This window comes from Nannobrachium achirus (genome assembly GCF_963921795.1).
Source record: "Nannobrachium achirus genome assembly, chromosome: 3".
Taxonomy (NCBI): domain Eukaryota; kingdom Metazoa; phylum Chordata; class Actinopteri; order Myctophiformes; family Myctophidae; genus Nannobrachium; species Nannobrachium achirus.
In genome coordinates, this window is record NC_137812.1 from 2,083,747 (window position 1) to 2,106,101 (window position 22,355).

The following is a 22,355-nucleotide window of genomic DNA, read 5'->3' on the forward strand; positions in this document are numbered from 1 at the left end:
TCATCCTCCAGCAAAGACTTAACGCTAGTGTGCGTAAAATAAGTCGCATTGTCCATTCGCAGGGACTGTACCCCGTTCTCTTCCCGTAGGAATTGGGATATACAGTGGCAAATGATCGCCGCGGTAGGTGTCTTAATAGGATACACCCTTATGGCACCAGGCCCGTTATCAGCGATAACCAGCCCGTGTTTGTGTCCTTTCCGCGTTGTCTGGGACATAGGCCCAAACACATCGGCAGAAAAATTCGTGCCCGCTATGGGCACCGCAATTTGCCCTGGAGGTACAAATTCCGGTTTTGTGCCCCTGACTAGGGCACAGCGTTCACATGCCTTACGCACCGTGATAGCTCTTTGCCTAGCTTTTGGGATCAGCAAATCCTGCGTCCGCAGGTACTTGAGTAGCCTTTGGCTGCCCACGTGACCGAGACCCACATGAATCGTCCGGATTATGTGGTCGGCCTCGTCTTCGGGCACTTCCACCACCTTGCCTTTGCCCCACGCCATCGGCAGGGCTAGGCGCAGGCGTTTCAGCCCAACTGCGTTGGCCAGCTGTCTGCGCTGGGCCAGGGCATCCACCTCCCGGTTCCCGGTGAAGTGGATGCCTTCTCCATCCGTATGGCTCTTAATCCATTTCCACGAGAGCCTCATGTTTTTGGATTGCTCTACTATGAGAGCCCAGAGTTCACCATGAGCCATGGGGCGGCCTGAGCTTGTCTCATAGCCTTTAGCTTCCCAGAACTCTAGGTTCTCAGCCCCACCTTGGTAGCAGTAGTCACTATCGGTCACGATCAACAGCTTGTGGATGTGTTTACCCCTAGCTGTGATAATTCCCTCTAGTATGGCAGTCACCTCGGCCATCTGGGCCGAACCGTCAATCCATCCTGAGGATGATTTCACGGTCTTGTCCTTGTGTTTAAGGACAAATGCCCATTTGGCCCGGTCGCCGTCGGCCTTCTGCTGGCTCCCATCAGTGTACAGGACCCAGGGGGGTTCCTCCACGGGGGCCTGGGGCTTAGGTTTTGCTTCGATGGGACATTTGGTGCCGGTGGTTATAAACTTAACCCGAGGGTCAGTAAGCATTCCGGCCCAGTGTCCCCACCTCTGCGACATGGCTCGTGACCCTGAGATAGTCCCCTTGGATGCGCACTGCAGTGCGGGGTACTCCGTGGTGACTATCACGTCTCGGTCTTGAGCGAGGTCTTTCAGTCCGTTCAAGAACTTGAATACTCCGCAGAGAATTCGCTCTTGGTCGGGATATCTCTGCTCTGGGCTGGAGAATTGCATGGACAAAAAGAGACATGGGGCTTTGCCCAAACGGTTCATGCACCTGAGAGTTATTCCCTCACCTTCCAGGCAAGGGAAAACCTCCAAGTGCTTCCCGGGGTCTCTTTTCTCCAAATCGGTGCAATGTTCCAGCACATGGGTTTGGAATATAGACCAGTGGGGTTTGGCGTCCGCTATCGGTATGTTCCGGTTGCGGGGGTTCTTTCCCTGAAGTGCCTTTCCCTTGAGTCTATGTAGGGGTGCTGCCTTGGCAGCGTACCCCGGGACGTGGTTCATTATGTGACCACACTTTCCCAGGGCATGATCCAGGTGAGCCAACAAGGTAGGCTGGGGAAGGGCAGCGATTTGTTCTAGGTACTCTTTGCTGACCGATTTCCCAGTGTCAGTTATGTTGAAACCCAGGTACCTCAAAGAGTATTTTGCGATTTCGCATTTCTTGAGGCCAATCTTGAGCCCTGAGGATGCCAGGCGGGTGACCACCTGGTCTAGCAGGTCAAGGTGCTCGTCTTCAGTCTCATTTGTCCAGTAAATGTCGTCCACATATACCGTGACATCCAGGCCTTTCAGGATGTCCTCAACGACACTCTGAAAGTGCGAGGGGCTAGATTTAAAGCCCTGTGGTAAAACGGTCCAGCCATAGGAGACTCCGTTCCAGGTGAACGCAGTTTTTTGGGTGGACAGTTCGTCTATTGGCACACACCAGAAGCCATTCTTCAGATCCAGACAGGACTTGAACCGTTTATTTGGCAAGTTCCTGGTTGTCTGCGCAATGTTGAACATTGACCTGGTATCCGAGGTCGACCTCGCGTTCAGGGCAATGAGATTATGTACTAGTCTCCATCCTTCCCCACCTGGTTTTGGAACCCCTAGGATAGGTGTGTTGGTGAGGGCGGAGTCCAGTCTCTTCAGTTGCCCGCCTTGCTCCAGCTCATCAATGGTAGCTGTAAGCTCGGCTTTGCACCGAGGGTCTACTCGGTGCTGGGGCTGTCTGTCTGGCACTCGACCCCTAATAGTATATGTATACTTGGGGTCGACCCTGCCAGCGTCATTCTTATGCGTCGCATGACGGCCTCTCTTAAGAATTCCTCTGATTCGGTCTTTCTGTTGGCCGTCCGACGCTTCCACAATCTTTTCAATCTCCTTTGCCACATCTATGGGACGCATGTATTTAAGGCTATATTTAATACATACGTTCTTAGGTGGCTCTGGGGTATCAAGACCGGGGAAAAGGAATTCCTTCTCATAATCATCTGAAGTTATTTCCTCCAGGTTGATCATGATCAGGTCTTTGGGGGCTATCAAGGGTTCTGCATATACGGGGCCAACGACCCCGTGTATTCCATGCTTGTCCCCCGTCCCCATAGTGGTGATTGAGCCATCACCTAGTTCCACCTCCATGGATCCCGTAATGGGAATACCTGTGTGCAGTGTTATTTCAGCCCCGGTATCTAAACGATACTGGTCTGTCCCTAACCGACACAAAAGTTTCCCATCTGACTCCCTTGTCTTGCTTGCTATAGCGTTCAACAGGGGTCGTTTGGTGGGGTCTATTGTCAGGTGTATGATAGCTGAGGGAGGCTCGGTCACTGTTCCTTCTCCTGTTCTTGAGCCTCGCGCGCGGCTCTTGCCGCCGCTCTCAGAGCTATCCGTGCCTCCTTCTCCTCCTGTGGGAGGGCGGCCCATTCTTCTGCAGGCAGGAAGGTCGGGACCTTCGGTCCCCCCTTCCCTGCCTGTTTCTGCGCCGGAGCCTTTTTCGGGGGAGCCTTCTTGGTGGCTCCCCGCTCCCCGTTTTTTGAATCCTTGGCCTCGGTTGTCTCAGCCTTAGGCTGGGTTTCTTTCCTCGGGGCCTTCTTGCCTTGCGGCTTGGGTTGCTCTGACCCTTTTTGATTCCCATGTTTTTTCTTCAATGAGAGCAGCGCCTTGGTCTGATCGTACTTCATACATTCAGTCCGTAGCTGCGCCTGTGTCCAGTGGGCACAGCCCACGGCCAGGTTTAGTCCTCCTGGGATTTTAGAGAACAACTTCTCCAGCAGGAGGGTAGCTTGGTTGATAGGCACGGAGCAGGAGATTTTATCGGCTGCAACAGCCAAGTTCAATTCCCCCTCCGCTACCAGGGTGGCTAATTCTTCCACCATCCTCTCTCCAGGGTTCACCCCGGGAATTCTCACGTCCATTGAGCTCAGGGACTCGAGGGAGGCCCCTCCGGGGACGTCCAAGCCCCTGACATGGCCCAGTATGCGGGCTGCCTCTGGATCGTGATAGAGTATAGACCCCTCAAATAGAGGGATTGTTCTCCGCAAGTAGTTTGCTTGCGTCTCGCCCGGGTCTCTCGCCGTGGTCAAATTCTTCATCAACTGCGCCTTGCTAAGGAGGTCGCTAACGTATGATTCTTCCCCTGAAAGGTGGCCTTGGCCCGAGAGCCGGTTCCCTTCCGGGCGAAACGAAGCACCCATTCTGGTGCTGCTTGTTATTGGGGTGGGTGCCAATCTGGAAGGAAATGAATATTCCCGCCTGGCTTGGTATGGGGATAAATCTTCCCTCATGGTTATACCGGGATCCGAGGGGGTGTTGTTGTAATGTACAAACCTCCTTGCAGGCTCTGCCATTGCCTGATCCCTCAGTATGACCTGTTCCCGCATCGCTTCATAACCCGCGTGCAGGTAAGCATCCTTGAAGGACCCGGTCAGGCCATGTTGCCAGAGGACTCTCTCCGCCGAGGGTGATCGCGCCAGTGCTCTGGCGGTTTCCCACTCGACAGGGTATCCGTCGCACATTTGTCCTGACTCGTTGCCCCTAAGCTCTCCTTCGTCCCCAGCCGGGACACCTTCGATACCCGTGGTCCAGCTAAGTCCACTGCGGGTTTGGAAGAGCTTGCCTTTCAGTGGAGATTCCACTTTTAGAGGCCTCAGTAGCCGGGCTTTGGCGTTCTTGTTCCTAGCTCTGGGAGGCGGGCCCCGAGGGTACATTTGCCTTTCCCTGGACCTGGAACGAGAGCCTGACCTAGACTCTGACTCAGAGACCGAAGAGGCCCTTGAGGATGCCCTAGACTGGGATTCCTCGTCCTCCGGCTCGTAGTCCGGGTCTGAGTCTTCCTCGCTCTCTTCCTCCTCCTCGACACGGGGGGAGTTCCGAACTAGAATCCCTGGGGGTTCAAGCGGGCGAGGGGCCTGTGGTGGCGGGTTGAACCGCACCCTAGGGGTCCCTCTAGTAGCTTGTCTACCCCTTGGGGTTTGGTTTTGGTTCTGCTCTCTCCGCGTGACGGAGAAGGAGCGGTTTGGGGTGCCTGGAGCAGAGCCCCCAGATCGGGACTCCGCACCGGCGCTGCTTCTTTGGCTGTTTCGGCCCGTTGACCTGACGGATCCAGCCTCTGAAGCCTCGGCAGCCTCTCTGGCCCGTACCAGAGCCGAGACTGCCTCGAAGTCCCCATCGTTCACCAACAACCGAATGAACATGTTGTGTGTGTTTCTGAGGGAATAAATGGCGGCCAGTATGGCCTCTTGCATCCATGTCTTCCTCAAGCCTTGGACCTTGAATCTACCCCATTTCATCATGATCGCCAGTCTGTAGGGGTTACCTGGCGCTCCGGTCCCCTCGAAAGAGGACCGTGCGAGCAGTGCTTTCCTTATGTCCCGCTCCATTTTAGCCTTCTCCTGGTCTTTGAGGGTTCTAAGTTGTAGCGTGGATTCCCTAAGAGCCAGGTGGACTATTTTGGAGGCACCCGGGAGGATTCCCAGGCAGGGAGTCACCACAGGTATACCGGCATCCAGGTTGTATGGTATTCTGGCCTCCATCACGTCCTTTCGGAGGTTTCTGTATGGAGTACCACCTTTTCCTGTGAGATACGTCTCCCACTTTTCCGTCGTTGACAAAGACGTGGTTGTAAAGGTGAGTATTGCCCACAGGCCATGAGTGGGGTGTTCCACTAGGTCCCCATTTTGAACGTCGATCTCCATGGGGGTGTTCCTAGGGGGTTCCAGCACCACTCCCAGATCCTCGTTGGAGGGTCCGGGGAATGCCCCGTGATCTGACACCTCTAGTCGTCGGGATGTAGGTGAGACAGGATTTCGCTCCATAGATATGGACTGTTCAACCTGTCCCGGTGTTGAGGCAGCCAAAGGCCTCCCAAGGTCAGGTGATGACCTCGGGGCCTGTTCTGGCGCCACAATCCTTGAGGGGTCCAGAGGGATAGTTCCCCGGTAGAGGGGCGGTGGATCCCTGTGGGCGTCCCCTCTTCTCTGTGACCGTGTCTGCACCCGGCCTGTATCCTGGTATAGGGGACCGGGTGCCGGCAGCTGTCTATGCGCCCCAACGGGGGCCTGGGGGGTTTGGAGCGGTGTGGTTTCGAGGTCAGGACCTCTCACCTCTCGAGGCTGCCCCCTAGGTTCCTCCGCGGGAAGTGGGCTTTGTGAAGGCCCTGCCGGGGGATAGGTGGTTAACCACGCATTCCGGTCCTCCGGGGGAGGGCCTCTCATCCCGTTGTTTTGTTCGCCTGCCATGGGCCAAGTTCGATTGGCCGTTATGCGGTGACTCTCCACCCTTTGTATGAGATCTTGCACCACGTTAGTCCTTCGGGCGTTTGCGAATGTGTCGCCCCACCCGTGCCTCTGGTGTGGCGGCCAGGCCTCCATCTGGGCTCGGCGGAGAGTGTTAGCCAGCCATGCCTCTGGGACCAGCAAAGTTATTTCTAGCCGGTCGTCGGGCAGGCCTTGGAACATCTCCATAAAGCACCAAATGCTGAGGGCCTGGTCGTAATCCCACGTACCAGTTCCAAACAAGGTCATAACTAGGTTATAAACTTGCATGTCATAGGCTTGAGCAAAGAGCTTGCCATAGTATGCCAGAAGGGTAGACCTTTGGTCTTCCTCCCTGGTGCCTCTAGCAACATTCTGCATAGCCATGTTGATAATACCTTGATATCCTTTATGGGCAAGTTGGTATGGTGCACATACCAGTACTTCTCCATTCTCGAGTTTTCGGTTTGGTCGGGACTCCACTATGTTTCGGCACCATGTGGCGTAGCTTCGACCTGCACCGTGTGCTATGGCTGCCGCCATGCCCGCATTGTTGTCTAGGTACCTATTTGCGGGATTCACCACAAAGGGCCTGTTTCCTGCAGGCACGAGTTGTTCGAACCTTTCGGAGGAAATCTTTAGTTTCACCATTCTCTCGGGGGTTATGGTGTGTGTCCTGGCGGGGATTTGCCAGGAGAAAGTGTCCAGCACCTGAGGCGGCGGGGGAAGTCTCCCCTGCAGCTCAGGTTCAGCCTGTTCCCCGTCGTTTGTCTGGGGATCCCATTCTAGGCCACCGGTCCCTGTGGGGCCGTGTAACCAAGGAAGGGGGGCTGTAGCTTCGGCTCGCGTTGCTCCCTGATTCCAATTCAGCAACGTTTGGATATCAGGATATGCGCTCCCCGTACTGGATTCGTAACGGGCCGCTTGTCCTCCGCATGTGTTATGCAGTACTACTGGGGCCATTACGCCCATACTGTCGTAGGTACTGCTGTCAATGTCCTCGTCCCACGAGTCCACCGATGGGGGTGCCATGGTGCCATTCGAGGGAGTAGGGGAGGCAGGCCTCGCCCCGCCAACCGCTCCCGCAGGAGCGTTGTCTGTGGCGGTGGGATAGGCAGAGTCCATGCCTGAAACTTTTTAGGTTGGTCGCAAAGGTTGTTATAATATTATTAGTTGTTCTCAACTGCTATTTTATCTAGTTCCTAATGGAGATGTTTTTACCGATTTACTGGCCGTCTGCTGCGCACACAGACCTCCACTTCACTATGTTCAAAATCTCCGACGCTCCGGGGAGTTTTGTGAATAAAAACACTTAAGCCTTGATAATATAACTATCCTTTACTTCTGTAGTAATAACTATATTCCAAGGGTCTCTCGGCTATTCTTTATGTGGCGGTGGACACGAATTTAATTAATCAATTACTAATCAATAATCAATAATCAATCAATGCCCACCCAGGGACGCCATGTAATGAGCTTGGAGTTACTGAATGCCCTTTCACCTTTTAAAGCACTCCTCTAAGCCGCCCGGAACCCTCCTCAGGTCCTAAGCCCAAGAAGTTACCAGATCTCTTTTTAATAACCACTGTCACTAACACTACACTATACCTTTAAGTTAACACAAACAGGTGTTATAACCTTTCTCATTTGTATAAACCTACTATTACTGTATATGCACCTATTACTGTACAAATACAACTTTCTCTGAATAAAGACTGAACTGTCTGTGAAACCCTCTTTAACTGGTGAATATTATTACTATCTACAGCGACTTTATTTTATAGACCAAGAATATTGCACCTTTCTTGAGAAATGTAGACCATAGGTCTGGATGGAGAATGCCAAAACCACAAAGACAATATAAAGTGTGAAACTGTTACCTTGTAGCTTTCTCCCAGGGACTGTTTTTTGGAGAAAAGCAGCTTGACTTATTTGATACAAAAGAGCCCACTGCGGACAAACTGTCCGTCCGGTTAGGGTTGGGAATTTGTATTTTATTGTCTGCCAAGCATACCCAACTGACACCTGCACGCGCAGTGTCAGTCACTGAGAAGGTGAAAGACTTTTTAAATTAAGAAAATATACTTGTTGATTCTTACCAAAAGTCTAACTCAGCTCCAACAGCCAGAAGTTGCTTTGAGTGCCCTGGGGTGCTAACACCTCTTTCCCATGGAAGCGGAACTTCCCCGAAGGGAAGTTAAAAAGTCAAAACCTTAAAAGTTGTAAACTCTAGAAAATGAATTCAGACAGACACCAAGCAAAAGTGAATAAAAAGCTTTAGTGAAGTAAAAACAGTTACAAATTATAAGCTCACCAATACAGAAATTGGTAATGAAAATCAAAAAGAAGTACAGTATGTGTACTTAACTAAACAGAGTCAAAACCTCTCTAAGTAGACAGAAAAAGAACTGCACTGAGCTACGGATACACAGCCTTTTATAGGGTGCTCCGCTACAACATCTCAATAGGGTTACACACACACAGCTTCAGTTTAGCACACACACATTTGGCACGCGCTTGTGCACGTACATGCATGAACATGCACGATGTTTCGCAATGAAGACAGTTGAAGGCCAGACCAACTCCCCAGTCCACGTGAATTTGGGGAGTTCTCCGGTTCACATGTTAGAAGTCGACATGTTGCCCTTTACTCCCTCAGGAAGCGCTATCTCATGTTGGCAATAAGAAGATAACGGTTCGTTAGCGCGGTACAGGAATGTCGGGGAGTCGATGATACAGCCTGGCACCATCTACAACCCCCCCCTTTTTCACCCCAAGTCCAAGGCCGTGCCTCGCAGGTGCAGGCAACGAAGCGGCTAGTGTAAACAGTATGTCATGTTCTGACTATGAGTACATTCAGTTTTTAACCTTTACCCAATGTCAGTGAAGAAACCACGTATATATGTAGTTCTCGCATGCACATACAGTATATCAGAAATACAGCATACATTATACAGTATATCAAAAATCAACAGCCTATGCTTAAAGGAAGCTTTTCTACATTAGCAGTATATATGCATCTACAGTACTAGCACACTAACTGCTTAATAAAATGTATGTCCCTTTTTGTTGATTAACATATGGAGAATATATTGGGCCATAACATTACTTCTTCACCAGCTCACTGGTGAGGAACGTGGTTGCGTTTCTCCTTCCTCTTCCCGGCCTGCTTCTCCTTTGGGGCAGAGGTCACAGGGGTTGTAGGTGCCTGGGCTGGAGCCTGCACTGGGGCAGGTGCTGGGTACAGAGGTTGCAGGTTTTGCATGGGATAAAAGGCCATGTGAGGCCCAAGCTGTGCCACCGGAGCTTGCATCTGCTGCAGAGGTTGTTGTTGGGGTGGTGGAGGTGGTGGCATGGCTTGGCGATCCGCAGTGGCAGTGGGTCCAGGTGACTGCTGTCTGTCTGAGCCCACAGATCCTCTGCGCTTCTCCTGGCGGTTGTCTCCCTTGCGGCGGGCATCGCGGTGGTCACGGTCATTGTAGTATGGCTTGAAGGACCTGGGTGCCACACCCTTGGGGTCACGAGCAGGTGCTCCGGGGCCCCTAACAAGTATATAAAGAATACAGATAATGACAGTTAGATCGTGGAACTCATTGATTCGTTCCCATATCAAAACAAGAAGACAGAGATACAGTATAACCAAAACATGATCTCGTAGTAAGGGTAACCACAGTCACCATGACCTGTAATCCACTAGCCTGAACTTACAGTACAACCAACACATGGTCTCAGGGTAACAAGGACCTATACTGTAAGTTCAGACTTTAGTTCACATAATATAACCTAATAAATTAAACATATAATTAATTATGTATCATAATTCATATTTATCAATCAATATGAATTGATAAAAGGATGATATTAACCACAACAAAATACCTATCAACCATACATATTTCTGAATACTATTTAAAAAAAACATTTGCTTCCATTATTCATATTTCATGTTTATAACTTCAAATAGCAGTACTTGTGAACCCATTGACCCACTAACATTGTTTATTGTGTCATTTCTACATGAAGGTGAACTTGAACTTGTCCCACAACATGCTTGCTTATCACTGATCACTCAGTGGAGGTCTGGTTCTGTTCATTAGTGTAATCATAATCAGCATAATCAGCAAATGTTCTTTTTGCCTCATCATAGTCGTAATCATAATCGCGGTGATCATCATCAATCCAGTCTAGGTATCTGTGGACATTGGCGTAGACACCAGGGCTGTTGCTCTCAGTACAGGGAGGCCCCCAGCTCACCAAACCAGCCAGGTAGTGAACTCCATCCTGTTCACACATCAGAGGACCGCCGGAATCACCCTGGAGAGACAGACAAGTAATACAGAGTCATTACAAAGACTTAAATACAACCAGTATAGAATAGATGAAATACTTTATGTAAGCAATATTTCACGAGAGGATATGCTTTATATTGATTATCAGCACGACGACAGGAACGATCGAGGCGTCAGCGCTGATATTGTGATTATACTAGTAAGACACCTGAGGGTGGAATGCGACCTCATGGTGACATGCAACCTCGCCCTAACGCGCCAATTCTTGACCATCTGGCCAACCACAGCGTTTCTCTGAAAATTCTAGTTGTTGTCATTCTGGGGGGAGTTTGTTCATGTTTTTGTGAGGGTATCAACCCTAGGAGACACGGGGAGAACATGCAAACTCCACACAGAAAGGCCCTATCGCTCACACCCTAGGTTGGGTTGGCGATAGGGCCTTTCTGTGTGGAGTTTGCCTAAACATGGAGATGTGGTACAGAAGGACTCATATATGGGCATAAAAAGTATGTCATGTGACATCACTTCATGTACAGACAGTCAGACAGACAGCCATTGACTCCGACCTAACAATGGCTACTGTCTATGACGGTAGTTCTATATGACATATTGGACTAGACAATCTCCATATATAGTGTTATCCACATCTCCATGTTAGGACTCATATATGGGCATAAAAAGTATGTCATGTGACATCACTTCCTGCACAGACAGTCAGCCATTGACTCCGGATTAACAATGGCTACTGTCTATGACGGTAGTCCCATATGACATATTGGACTAGACTATCTCCATATATAGTGTTATCCACATCTCCATGTTTAGGCCAAACAGATTCGCTCCATTTCTCCATGTATAGGTCTAAATGCCCAACGTTGAGCTTGACAACGAAACGTTCTTAACACAGCCGCCCCCATATTTACTTTAGAAAATATGTTAAATTCTAAGTACGTTTCGAGTACCGGTTTGATCGACTTAAAGTTGGATCCAGGCCTAATAACTTTATCTGGCCGCCCCGTTGCCACCTCCTTGTTAAATTGTCTTTTCTCCAGGTGGATGGACATTCTTTCATGGACATCCTTTCATAGGTGATCTAAGTCCAGCCGCCCGTATCAGATCGGAGGAGGATACCGCACATTGTACCTCATCCACCCTTTCTTCTCTCTCCTTTTGGTATCTTTATCCTCCTCCTTCTTTTTTTCTTTTTTATTCTTCTCTTTTTTTGTCTTTCTTAGTCTTGTGTATCCTTCTCTTTTTTTTGTCTTTCTTAGTCTTGTGTAGCCGCCCCGTACAGGAAGAGATGGGGACTTGAGGTCGCAAGTCAGGACTTGAACCTGTGACGCTGCAAAAGCTGGATTATCAGCCTAGATGTTTGGAACACTACCCTGTGTTCCAGATGGACTGGACTATCTCCATATATAGTGTTATCCACATTTCGTGTAGCCGCCCTGTACAGGAAGTGATGTCACAACTCGCTGACATCACACTGACATCACAGAGGATACGGAAGGAAGGACACTCAAGCGACACGGTTCTTCAGAGTATATGCGACCTTCGGTCGCAATAACAGTTACCTTAAAAAAAACACGATAACTCCATTTCTTTGTAATTAGGATATTCGATAGAACATTTGTACATTGTATTGGGTTTTGTCAATAAGGGACACTGGACATTTATTTATAGCAAAGTAGCAGATCGACATTCTAAATTAATATTTACATGATGCATTGATCTGATTTAAAGATTTTATGAACATGAAGGACACTTCATGTTCATAATTCATGTGTAGAATTCACCCTAATGGATTTGGTGGTCTGGTCTGGACTGGTGGGAGGGGCCATGGTGTATTTAAAGTGTAAAGTGCTGTAGTTTGCCAGAGTGAGGTGCTCAGGAGCTGATATACTGTAGCTCTTTGGTCTCCCTTTGAATTTGCTGCCTTTTTCACTTGGGGGGAATACATCTTTTTCAAACTTATGCCAAACTGTGTGCCCTCCTTGAGTTAATATCTGGTCGGTCAAAAGGGCAGTAGGGGCGAGATCATTTTGCGGCCTCCAACAGGGGTCGGGTCCTGGCCGCTATATTACCGACCCGGCCATTAATTCTACCAACTGGCCGCTAAATCTACTGACCGGTCGGTGATTTAGCGGCCCGATGAGCTAAATGCTCTACCAAGGCTATCGGTTTCTACATCAATGTGTACGTTCAGGTCCCCGTTTAAAATAATCTTATTAGAAGCGAGGACCAAACTTGACAAGAATTCAGAGAATTCAGATAGAAATAGAATGTAAGCGCCAGGTGGGCGGTACACTATGACAAATAATAGTGGCTGTGATGATTTACAGCTTGGGTGTGAAAGATTAAGAACTACGCTTTCAAATGATTTGTAAGTAGGCTACTGTAGGTTTGGCTCCAGTGCTGATAGCCAAGCTGGGGTTGAAGATGGCTGCAACTCCACCTCCCGTCCGGCCAGTGTCACGAGGAATATGTGTATTCGTGTGACTTGGTGGGGTGGCTGTATTGAGACTGACATATTCGAGCTCACTTAGCCATGTCTCTGTAAGACAGCACATATCAAGGTGATTGTCTGATATGATTTCATTTACTGATACACCTTGTTTACTTAAAGATCTAATGTTCAGAAGCCCACACTTAATAGTTATGTTTTACTGGTATTACTACATTGGTTTTGATCTGTACTAAGTTTGTATGCACAGATCCTTGTCCAGTTGGTATAGTACACCTAACTGGTCGAACAGTTATAATTGTTTTAATTTGGGTAGGTGGCTGCTCTGGTGGAAGCACAGAGAAGCGTGTAAGACTGCAACTCTGCTTTCTGGTCTCAACTCTGGTTGGTCATGAATTCTTTATAAAATCATCCATGTTTTTGGAGATAGTCTGCAACCCAGTGTTGATTTCGTCGACTAAAACTATGACGAAAAATTTTTGTCGACTGCTGCATGCAACCAAGTGTAAAATCAGTCATTACGATGCCATCAAGGCCTGACAAAATACATTTTAGTTGACTAAATCAACTGTAGATATTCAGTCAACTAAAACTAGACTAAAACTAAAACTAAAACTTTTCAGGTGACTAAATTATGACTACAACTAAATGACATTGTATTCAAAAGACTATGACTAAAACTAAATCAAAATTTGCTGTCAAAAACAACACTGCTGCACACCATCCCGAGTTGGATGTATGCCGTCTCTTTCCCCATCTGACCAGTTTTCCCCTGGAAAGTTAATTTGCCAAGTTTGTCCAGCCGAGACTAAGGCTCCCCCGCATTGACGAGGGCACATTCCAGCTGAAAATGACGTGACTACAGACAGACGACCTCCTGAAAGCCACGTTCAAGGATGAAGAGCTGTGCGCGTTTTGGACTCACGCTGCACAGCAGTATAAGAACTGCAACAAACTTGCCATTTACCTTTTGACAATGTTTGGATCAACCTATATTTGTATATTTGTGAGTCAGGGTTTTCAGCTATGAATCTGATTAAAGATCAGAAGCGCAACAGGCTGACAGACGTGCACCTCAGCCAGTGCATGCATGCATATCGCCTTCACCTCACACAAGCCAGTGTTCAGCAATATTGCAACGGACAAGATGCGATGCCACCCATCTCACTAGACTCAGATTGGGGAATATGTTTTCAGGTCTATTTTATTTTATACTTCATTAGTTTATTTTATCTATTTTCCTTGCTTTCATGGAGAGAACAAAACTGTTCAATGTGGGCTCAGTCATATATTACAAATTGTAGCTCTACTTAACTACTGTATCAATGTTAGCTACACAGACAGAAGGCTTGGTAATCTATTTTCAGGTAGATTGTGTTTTATTTAATTTAATTTTCCTAAACCATATAACTACTTATTTTCACAAGGTTATGTTTTTTGTGTTAAATGTGTGCCATGGCATGAATGACATTGGGAAGCAGTTGAAAGATATTTCCTCAGCTATCTTTAATGTTAACCCACTTGATGACTGACTGACTGACTGACTGACTGACTGACTGACTGACTGACTGACTGACAAAAAAAAGTCCAAAGCTCAATGTTTAATGTCAGTGTTCACTAGTGTTTAATGTTCAGTCAGATTGCAATGATCTTAAGATGTTGAGGAAATCTAATAAAGAATTACCTGAAGTGTTACTTATCCTTCTTTCTACATCTTTCTGTATTCCTGTGAGTCCATTGTAGTCCTCAATTTTAAAAGTATTGTTCCTTCTGGGCTCTGAGGCGATGGCTTCCAGTCTATCCAGAGAAACATCTTTGACCTGCGAACAGAATGCAACATGGAGATCAAGAAGTATCTTGAATCTCCATAGAACAACACCATTGAAATTGAACTCATTGCAGCTGATAACTAGAACTGCGCTGAACTGACTGACGAGTTACATCAGATGATAAAAAAAAAAAACTATAGTCTGGTTGCCTTGTGGGGCAAGTTGGGCAACCTTTGACTTTGCAGAGTCAATGGGGAGAATTAAAGGGATATTTCACTTTCAAAAAATGTTTTGGTCATTTTATTGTTTAATCAGGCTTTTATGAACACCCTGAACAGATTTTAATTTGCTTGATTCAGTATTTAGATATTTGATGTAAATGTTATCAGTCCTCCTCCTGCAGGGCGCCTCCCCATACACACCCATTGTAACTTCAAACTCCATTTTAACCATGACAGATTTGTTAAAAACACCTGTTATTTTTTTCTGGTGATTCATAATACCCTCCTAGTACGTGAGCAGGCTGTGTTTTTTCGATAACTTTTTCATTTATTTGTAATAATATTTTATTGTATTACATTTTTTCCATTTTCCAAAATAATTATTAAAAATAAATGAAAAAACATGGCCTGCTCACGTATTAGGAGGGTAGTATGAGTCACCAGAAAAAAATAATGGGTGTTTTTAATAAATCTATCATGGTTAAAATGGAGTTTGAAGTTACAATGGGTGTGTATGTGGAGAGGGACTGGGCCTGGAGAGCCTGATAACATTTACATCAAATATCTAAATATTGAATCATGCAAATTAAAAACTGTTCAGGGTGTTCACAAAAGCCTGATTAAACGATAAAATGGAAGTGGAATATCCCTTTAATTCTCTAAAAAATGAATGGCCATGGAGATCTCTGTGTCAGTCCTTGTCCCTTTTATGCCCATAGATGTAATCAGTATTAGGCCCATATCTTAGAATGCCCATATATGGACATACTGTGTCAGTCTCATGTGGTCTATGTCTAATGTCAGACATCTATGATATTCCATATTTGGGAAAATATTAAATTGTAATTGTTATCTAGAAATATGTTTGACAAGTGCTATACTTGATCTGGTTGCATTGCAGGGGAAACCACACTAATATAATAATAATAATCATAGGCTAATCATAATATCATAAGGGTAATAATTGGTTATGTTTATAATAAAATGTGATTGCAAGTTATCATAAGTGTTTACTGCAGGTCAAAATGATTAATAAATACAAAAAGGATGTTTAAAATCAAACTTCATCCATCCACTCGACTTACCCCGATGACTAATCGAATTATGTTTTTGTCGTCATACTTTTGGATAATGCCTCGTCTGTCTCTATCAGTTGGATTCCCATCCGTGATTATTACCACATGTTTAACTGCATCAGGGGAGGCACCTGCAGTTTGGTTTTCAAAGATGTTTTCCCTGAAACAAAGTACAACCTCTTTAGAATTAAATCACAAGAATACTGGGACAAATTCCAACTAACCCTGCAAGGCCCAGCGTTGCTTTTTGGTAACGTTTTTTAAAAAAAATGTTATAATTAGTTTTCCTGTTCTTTTTTTCACATTAACATCACCATTAAATCCTATTGTTTAGTATTACAATGCCATTGGCCACGATATTTGCATATAAATACCCCCCCCCCCCCCCCCCCCCCCCACCCCCCCACAGAGGCTGACATTCACACCACTTAAAGATCTCTGGAGTCCAGAGTCTTGACGAACAACATCCCACTTTTTCACTGAAGCTATTCCTCTCTAACTAAAATACAAGTAAAATGCCTGTAATATGTTTTTCGTGATCATTAGAATGTGTTATTATTGTTAAAAAATATCCCCAAAATGCAAATTAGAGCATGATTTATGATTTATGGCTATAAAACCTTACGAAAAATGTAATAATATTACATTTTCCTGTGATTAGGACTCCTAAAACACAGATTTAAAAAAAAAAAAATTTGTTGGCAAGTAGAAATTAATTCGGGTCTTGCAGGGTTAAAGTATCAAAAGTAGAAAGTAGCCTATACTCATTATGCTGAATGTCCCATTTCACAAGTTTCAGATTTAGGCCTGTACAAATCTTTAGAAAATAGCAGATCTACAAGCTCACAATGCGTTGATCGTCTATTTTCAAATGTCCAAAATGTATACTGTAGAGCTGAAGTGGTTAATATATGTAACTATAAGGTTTTAAAATAATTGTTGTGGAGTACAATATTTGCCTCTGAGATGTAGTGGAGTAGAAATAAAAATACTGAAAATCAGAAATACTCCAGTAAAGTAAACAAATACCTCAAAATAAGTACAGTACTTAAGTAAATGTACTTAGTTACTTTACATGACTGCTGATGCCAACCCATGCAATCTGTCAAATCGGGGGGATAGTGTAGGTGGAGGTTTTGAACAAATAGACAGTATTTCTTAACTCACAGCACAAATGTTAAGGCGCCGTGTGTGTTGGTGAGTGATTTCATTTGCTTTTCTCTCTTGAGATATTCAGGCGCTCTCCCCATACAGTAGTCATTGAAGTCAAAAACTGTCCCGAATCCGGAGGAGAACTGAACTGCAGCAAACTAAAAAAGAGAACGTGAACATATTATGCTAACTTTATTGGATGAAATAGAAGAAATATAGGCATATGTTATGTTCAGCATCTGCAAAATGCATGAATGTTACAATAAAAATGTAAAAAATAACAACCTTGATCGGTGCATTCAAGTCATTGAAGGTTTTCATAACATCCAGTATAAAATCCTTGTTTTTTTCAAACTCAGACTCTGACATGCTTCTTGATCCATCAAATACAAAAACAAGGTCCTTTGAACACACTGGACAAAACATCCAAGTTAGAAAAGCATGATTAGGCCTATCTATGCAGTGTTGTTTTTGGCGGGCATTTTAGATTTAGTCTTAGTCATAGTCTTTTTGACGAAATGCTTCTTTTTAGTCAGATTTTAGTCATTTATATCCCTGATAGTTTTAGTCAAGTTTTAGTCGACGAACCCACACAAAGGTTTTAGTCCAGTTTTAGTCAATAGTTTTAGTCAAAAAGAAAAATGTGTCTTTAAATAAATGAATGAAACACAGTCAATAAGGCAGTGGTTCTAAACCTTTTCTGGCTGCGACCCCCAAAATAATCATATTTTAACTGGGGACCCCCCACCCTGACGAGCACTAGGAGTTGAGGCATAACATTTTGTATAACACGGTTCTATTGTGAAAATAGCAGATCTACATGCTCACAACCCCTCACGTTGCGAGGCATTGTGAGCATGTAGATCAGCTATTTTCACAATTTCAGCCTCTAATATTTGACAATTTGACCCTTTGTCAATTTAATTTGTCATTTCAGATTTTAAAAAAGTCCTTACGTTGTCACTTTAGACATGTACATAAACCCTCAATACACTGCATGTTGTTTTGTTTACAGTTGAGTGAGAAAACAATGTTGGACATTAAGTTAATCATTTGGGGACCCCCCAAAATCATTTTGGGACCTCTCTGGGGTCTCGACCCACAGATTGACAAACGCTAAGTCCTGTTGTGCCCAGAGGCGTCAATTGGGTATGGCAAGCTATGGCTGCTGCCATACCTTAGCTACAGGGGGGAAATAATAAAATGTACTGTAATCGTGCCTGTTGCTAAGGTATGGCGACATCACCGGTGTCTTGCACGCGCGCAAGACACCAGTCATGTTGCCATACCTTAGCTTTTCTGAACTGACGCCACTCACTGGTTGCGCCCGGCTGCAGTGTTTACTGTGCTGTGTCGGTCAGCGCACACACTGCATAGTGATGGAGTAGAGGACTTCTTAAAAAGTTTTAGATTAAGACAATTTGTTTGCATTGCGATTCAGCCGCGTGCCGTTCTGCATCGAAGCAGTGACGTTACATAATTGTTACTTTTAGCCTACGTTTGTTGTTCCTGAAGGAACGTGGCTAAATCGTTAGCATGCTAGCGTTTTAGCCCCGTTCCTTTAGCCTTGGAGGAGAGGAATAAAATCATTACAGTCAGGCAGTTTTCAAAGCGGAGAATCCACCAATCATGCGGTTTACAACAGCTTGTACCAGGCGCTACTTTCTATCGACGGCTGCGTTGCCTCTCCAGTCACTGCTAGCTAGATGCGCTGCGGTCTGGGGACAGCTGGAGTTAGAGCAGACTGCTGAGTCTTTGATCCAAAATATGACGGAACGGACGTAATGGCCACCCGATCCACATTAATGGCAGAAAATGGTCATGCATTTTGACTTCGTCCACACACTAACATTTTCGTTTAGTCTCGTCTAGATAACGAAAACACACATTCGTCTCGTCAGATTTTCGTCACCAGACTAGAGATTTTAGCTCGTTAACGTTACGTCATAAACGTGGAAAAAAAGGGGCGTCAACGAAATCATTTTCGTTATCGTCTCGTCAACAAAAACAACACTGTATCTATGACAGTGTTTCTCAAACTTTCAAATTTCAAGGTCTCCCCTTAACTCTGACAGTGTACACATTTTCATTTGGTTCCATTTGTACACTGTCAGAGTTACAGACTTGAAAGGATCAATTTAGACCCACAGAGACCCTGGAATCCACTTTGAGATCCATTAATCTATGACATGTTAAATGTGTACGCGTCACTCACACACACACACACACACACACACACACACACACACACACACACACACACACACACACACACACACACACACACAGTACACACACACACACACACACACACACACACACACACACACACACACACTATTGACGCTCAAATTCACCGCTTCACTTCGAACCGATGGTTTGATTTTTTAATTCTGCTGTAATCTGCCAACCAATGTATGCCTCGTTCCTAACATTAGCTAGCTGAGTGACATGTTCCAATACTTTTATAAACATCAGCACTCATGGAATGCCTCTTGTCCAATCAAATTACTCAACTGAAACTAACTGTTGTAAAAACTGAGACAACATGCTTGTCTTTCCTCAGTCATGATGAACAACAAAGTCGATGTCAAGTGGAGACAGGCAGAGAGCGTCAATGCTGTTGATTTGATGGTTTCCTATGGAAATAGTCTTAGTCTTTTCTAGGATCTCTTTTTAGTAGAACTTGTAGCAGTGAACTGTACCATCGTGAAACTGTACCTTTTCCTATGCAAACTTCTAATAAAGTCTTCAATCAATTCAATTAATCAATCAATCAAAACCTGGCACTGTTGTAGTCATAGCAACAGTTGCCATAGTACGAACAGTTGCTGAAACAAGAGCAGCTTCCCAGGTTGTAGCCACAGTTGTTGAGACATGAGGGCTGAGCTGAGGGAAACAGGAGAATGTTGTAACACTTAAAGGAGTAGTTCACCCCCCAATGAAATTACTATTTTCTAACGATTACTCACCCCATGGAGACTTGAGTTCAATAATATTGTGTTGTTTTTGTCAAATTCCTAAGCCAATAATTTGATTATAATAAATGTACCCCTATTGATTCTGGATGGAGACCCACATGCATTTGGGTCCCCGTCCAGAATCAATGGGCTTACAAAGGTTCTCTTCAAATTATTGGCTTAGGAATGCGACAAAAACTATATATATATATATATATATATATATATATATATATATATATATATATATATATATATATATATATATATATATATATATATATATATATATATATATATATATATATTATTGAACTCAAGTTTCCATGGGGTGAGTCATCGTTAGAAAAAAAATCATTTTGAGGGTGAACTACTCCTTTAACACCTAATTAACTTATACTTCTGGCACAATGATATAAACTATTAATCAAAGGGGGTTGTGGTTGTGCAGTGGTCACATTGGGCTGTACGAATGAGAGTGTACGAATGTGTGTGTGTGTGTGTGTGTGTGTGTGTGTGTGTGTGTGTGTGTGTGTGTGTGTGTGTGTGTGTGTGTGTGTGTGTGTGTGTGTGTGTGTGTGCGCGCGCGTGGGTGCAGGTCTGACCAAAAGTCCAAAGCTCAATGTTTAATTTCAGTGTTCACTAGTGTTTAATGCTTGTTCAATCTGATTGCAATGATCTTAAGATGTTGAGGAAATCTAATAAAGAATTACCTGAAGTGTTACATATCCTTCTTTCTACATCTTTCTGTATTCCTGTGAGTCCATTGTAGTCCTCAATTTTAAAAGTATTGTTCCTTCTGGGCTCTGAGGCGATGGCTTCCAGTCTATCCAGAGAAACATCTTTGACCTGCGAACAGAATGCAACAATTGAACTCATTGCAGCTGATAACTAGAACTGCTCTGAACTGGCTGACGAGTTACATCAGATGATGAGTAAAAACCCAAAGAACTATAGTCTGGTTGCCTTGCGGGGCAAGTTGGGCAACCTTTGACTTTGCTGAGTCAATGGGGAAAATGTATTCACTAATTATAATGTCAGACATCTATGATATTCCATATTTGGGAAAAGTTAAAATTGTAATTAAAGTCAATTGAGAAAATGAATTCAAAATGTAGATAAATAAAACTATACATAAGGTAATTTAGCAAAATGCAAGGACTTGATTCCCGACGAAGCCGCTCGATTTGACATATGGGAGGAGTAGCGTGGCAAAAAGAAACATGTTTATCTAGAAATATGTTTGACAAGTACTATACTTGATCTGGTTGCATTGCAGGGGAAACCACACTTATATAATAATAATCATAATATGCTAATCATAATATCATAATAATAATAATTGCTTATGTTTGTAATAACATTTGATTGCAAGTTATAATAATGAGTGTTTACTGTTTACTGCAGGGCAAAATTATTAATAAATACAAAACTAAAAGGATGTTTAAAATCAAACTTCATCCATCCACCGACTTACCCCGATGACTAATCGAATTATGTTTTTGTCGTCATACTTTTGGATAATGCCTTTGTCTTTATCAGTTGGATTCCCATCCGTGATTATTACCACATGTTTAACTGCATCAGGGGAGGCACCTGCAGTTTGGTTTTCAAAGATGTTTTCTCTGAAACAAAGTACAACCTCTTTAGAATTAAATCACAAGAAAAATGGGACAAATTCCAACTACTTAAAGTATCAAAAGTAGAAAGTAGTATGCTGAATGTCCCATTTCACACGTTTTCAGAAAATAGCAGATCTACAAGCTCACAATGCGTTGATCGTGTGTTGATCGGCTATTTTCAAATGGCCAAAATGTATATACTGTAGAGCTGAAGTGGTTAATATATGTTTTGTAATAATAATCGAATTCTACAAAGTAACTATTAACTATAAGGTTTTAAAATAATATGTTGTGGAGTCAAAGTACAATATTTGCCTGAACTGAAAATCGGAAATACTCCAGTGTTAATTTACTCAAATGTTATTTGAGTAAATTTACCCCATTGATTCCGGATGGGGGTAAATTTATTGTTATCACATCTTTGTCTTAGGAATGCGACAAAAAACAAAAAATATTATTGAACTCTAGTCTCCATGGCGTGACTAATCAATAGAAAAAAAGTCATTTTGGGGGTGAACTACTCCTTTAAAGGGATATTTTACTTTCAAATTTTTTTTTTGGTAATTTTATGGTCTAATCAGGCTCTGAACAGTTTTTAATTTGTTTGATTCAATATTTAGATATTTGATGTAAATGTTACCAGGCCGGGGGCGTCCGCTGGCCTAGTGGTCAAGGCGTGTACCGCATACTAGTCTATGATGCCTGCTGGCGTCACCGGTTCGATTCCCGATCCGGATGACCTTTGCCACATGTCATTCCCCATCTTTCTCCCCATTTCCTGTCAGCCTTATGTCCTATCAAATAAAGGCATAAAAAGCCCAAAAAACAAGTCTAAAAAAAAAAAAAGAAATGTTACCAGGCCCTCCAGGCCCAGGGCCTCTCCCCACACATACCCATTGTAACTTCAAACTTCAATTTAAACATGATAGATTCATTAAAAACACCCATGATTTTTTCTGGTGACTCATATTACCCTCCTAATACGTATTTGTATTTAATTATTTTCCC

General features: G+C 44.4%; 1 protein-coding gene across 1 annotated transcript; it reads right to left on the minus strand.

Annotated features, from left to right (window-relative positions):
* Window positions 1–8,200: 8,200 nt before the first annotated feature.
* On the minus strand, window positions 8,201–21,337 carry LOC308281397 (integrin alpha-L-like). The gene is made up of 8 exons (XM_080721565.1): window positions 21,203–21,337; window positions 20,439–20,574; window positions 17,051–17,178; window positions 16,781–16,923; window positions 15,623–15,773; window positions 14,232–14,367; window positions 9,932–10,108; window positions 8,201–9,336 (listed from the first exon to the last, which is right to left on the minus strand). Exons 3-7 carry the CDS (start codon window positions 17,132–17,134, stop codon window positions 10,104–10,106), a joined length of 519 nt encoding a protein of 172 aa, XP_080577691.1. The 5' UTR covers window positions 17,135–17,178; window positions 20,439–20,574; window positions 21,203–21,337; the 3' UTR covers window positions 8,201–9,336; window positions 9,932–10,103.
* Between the last annotated feature and the right edge of the window lie 1,018 nt (window positions 21,338–22,355).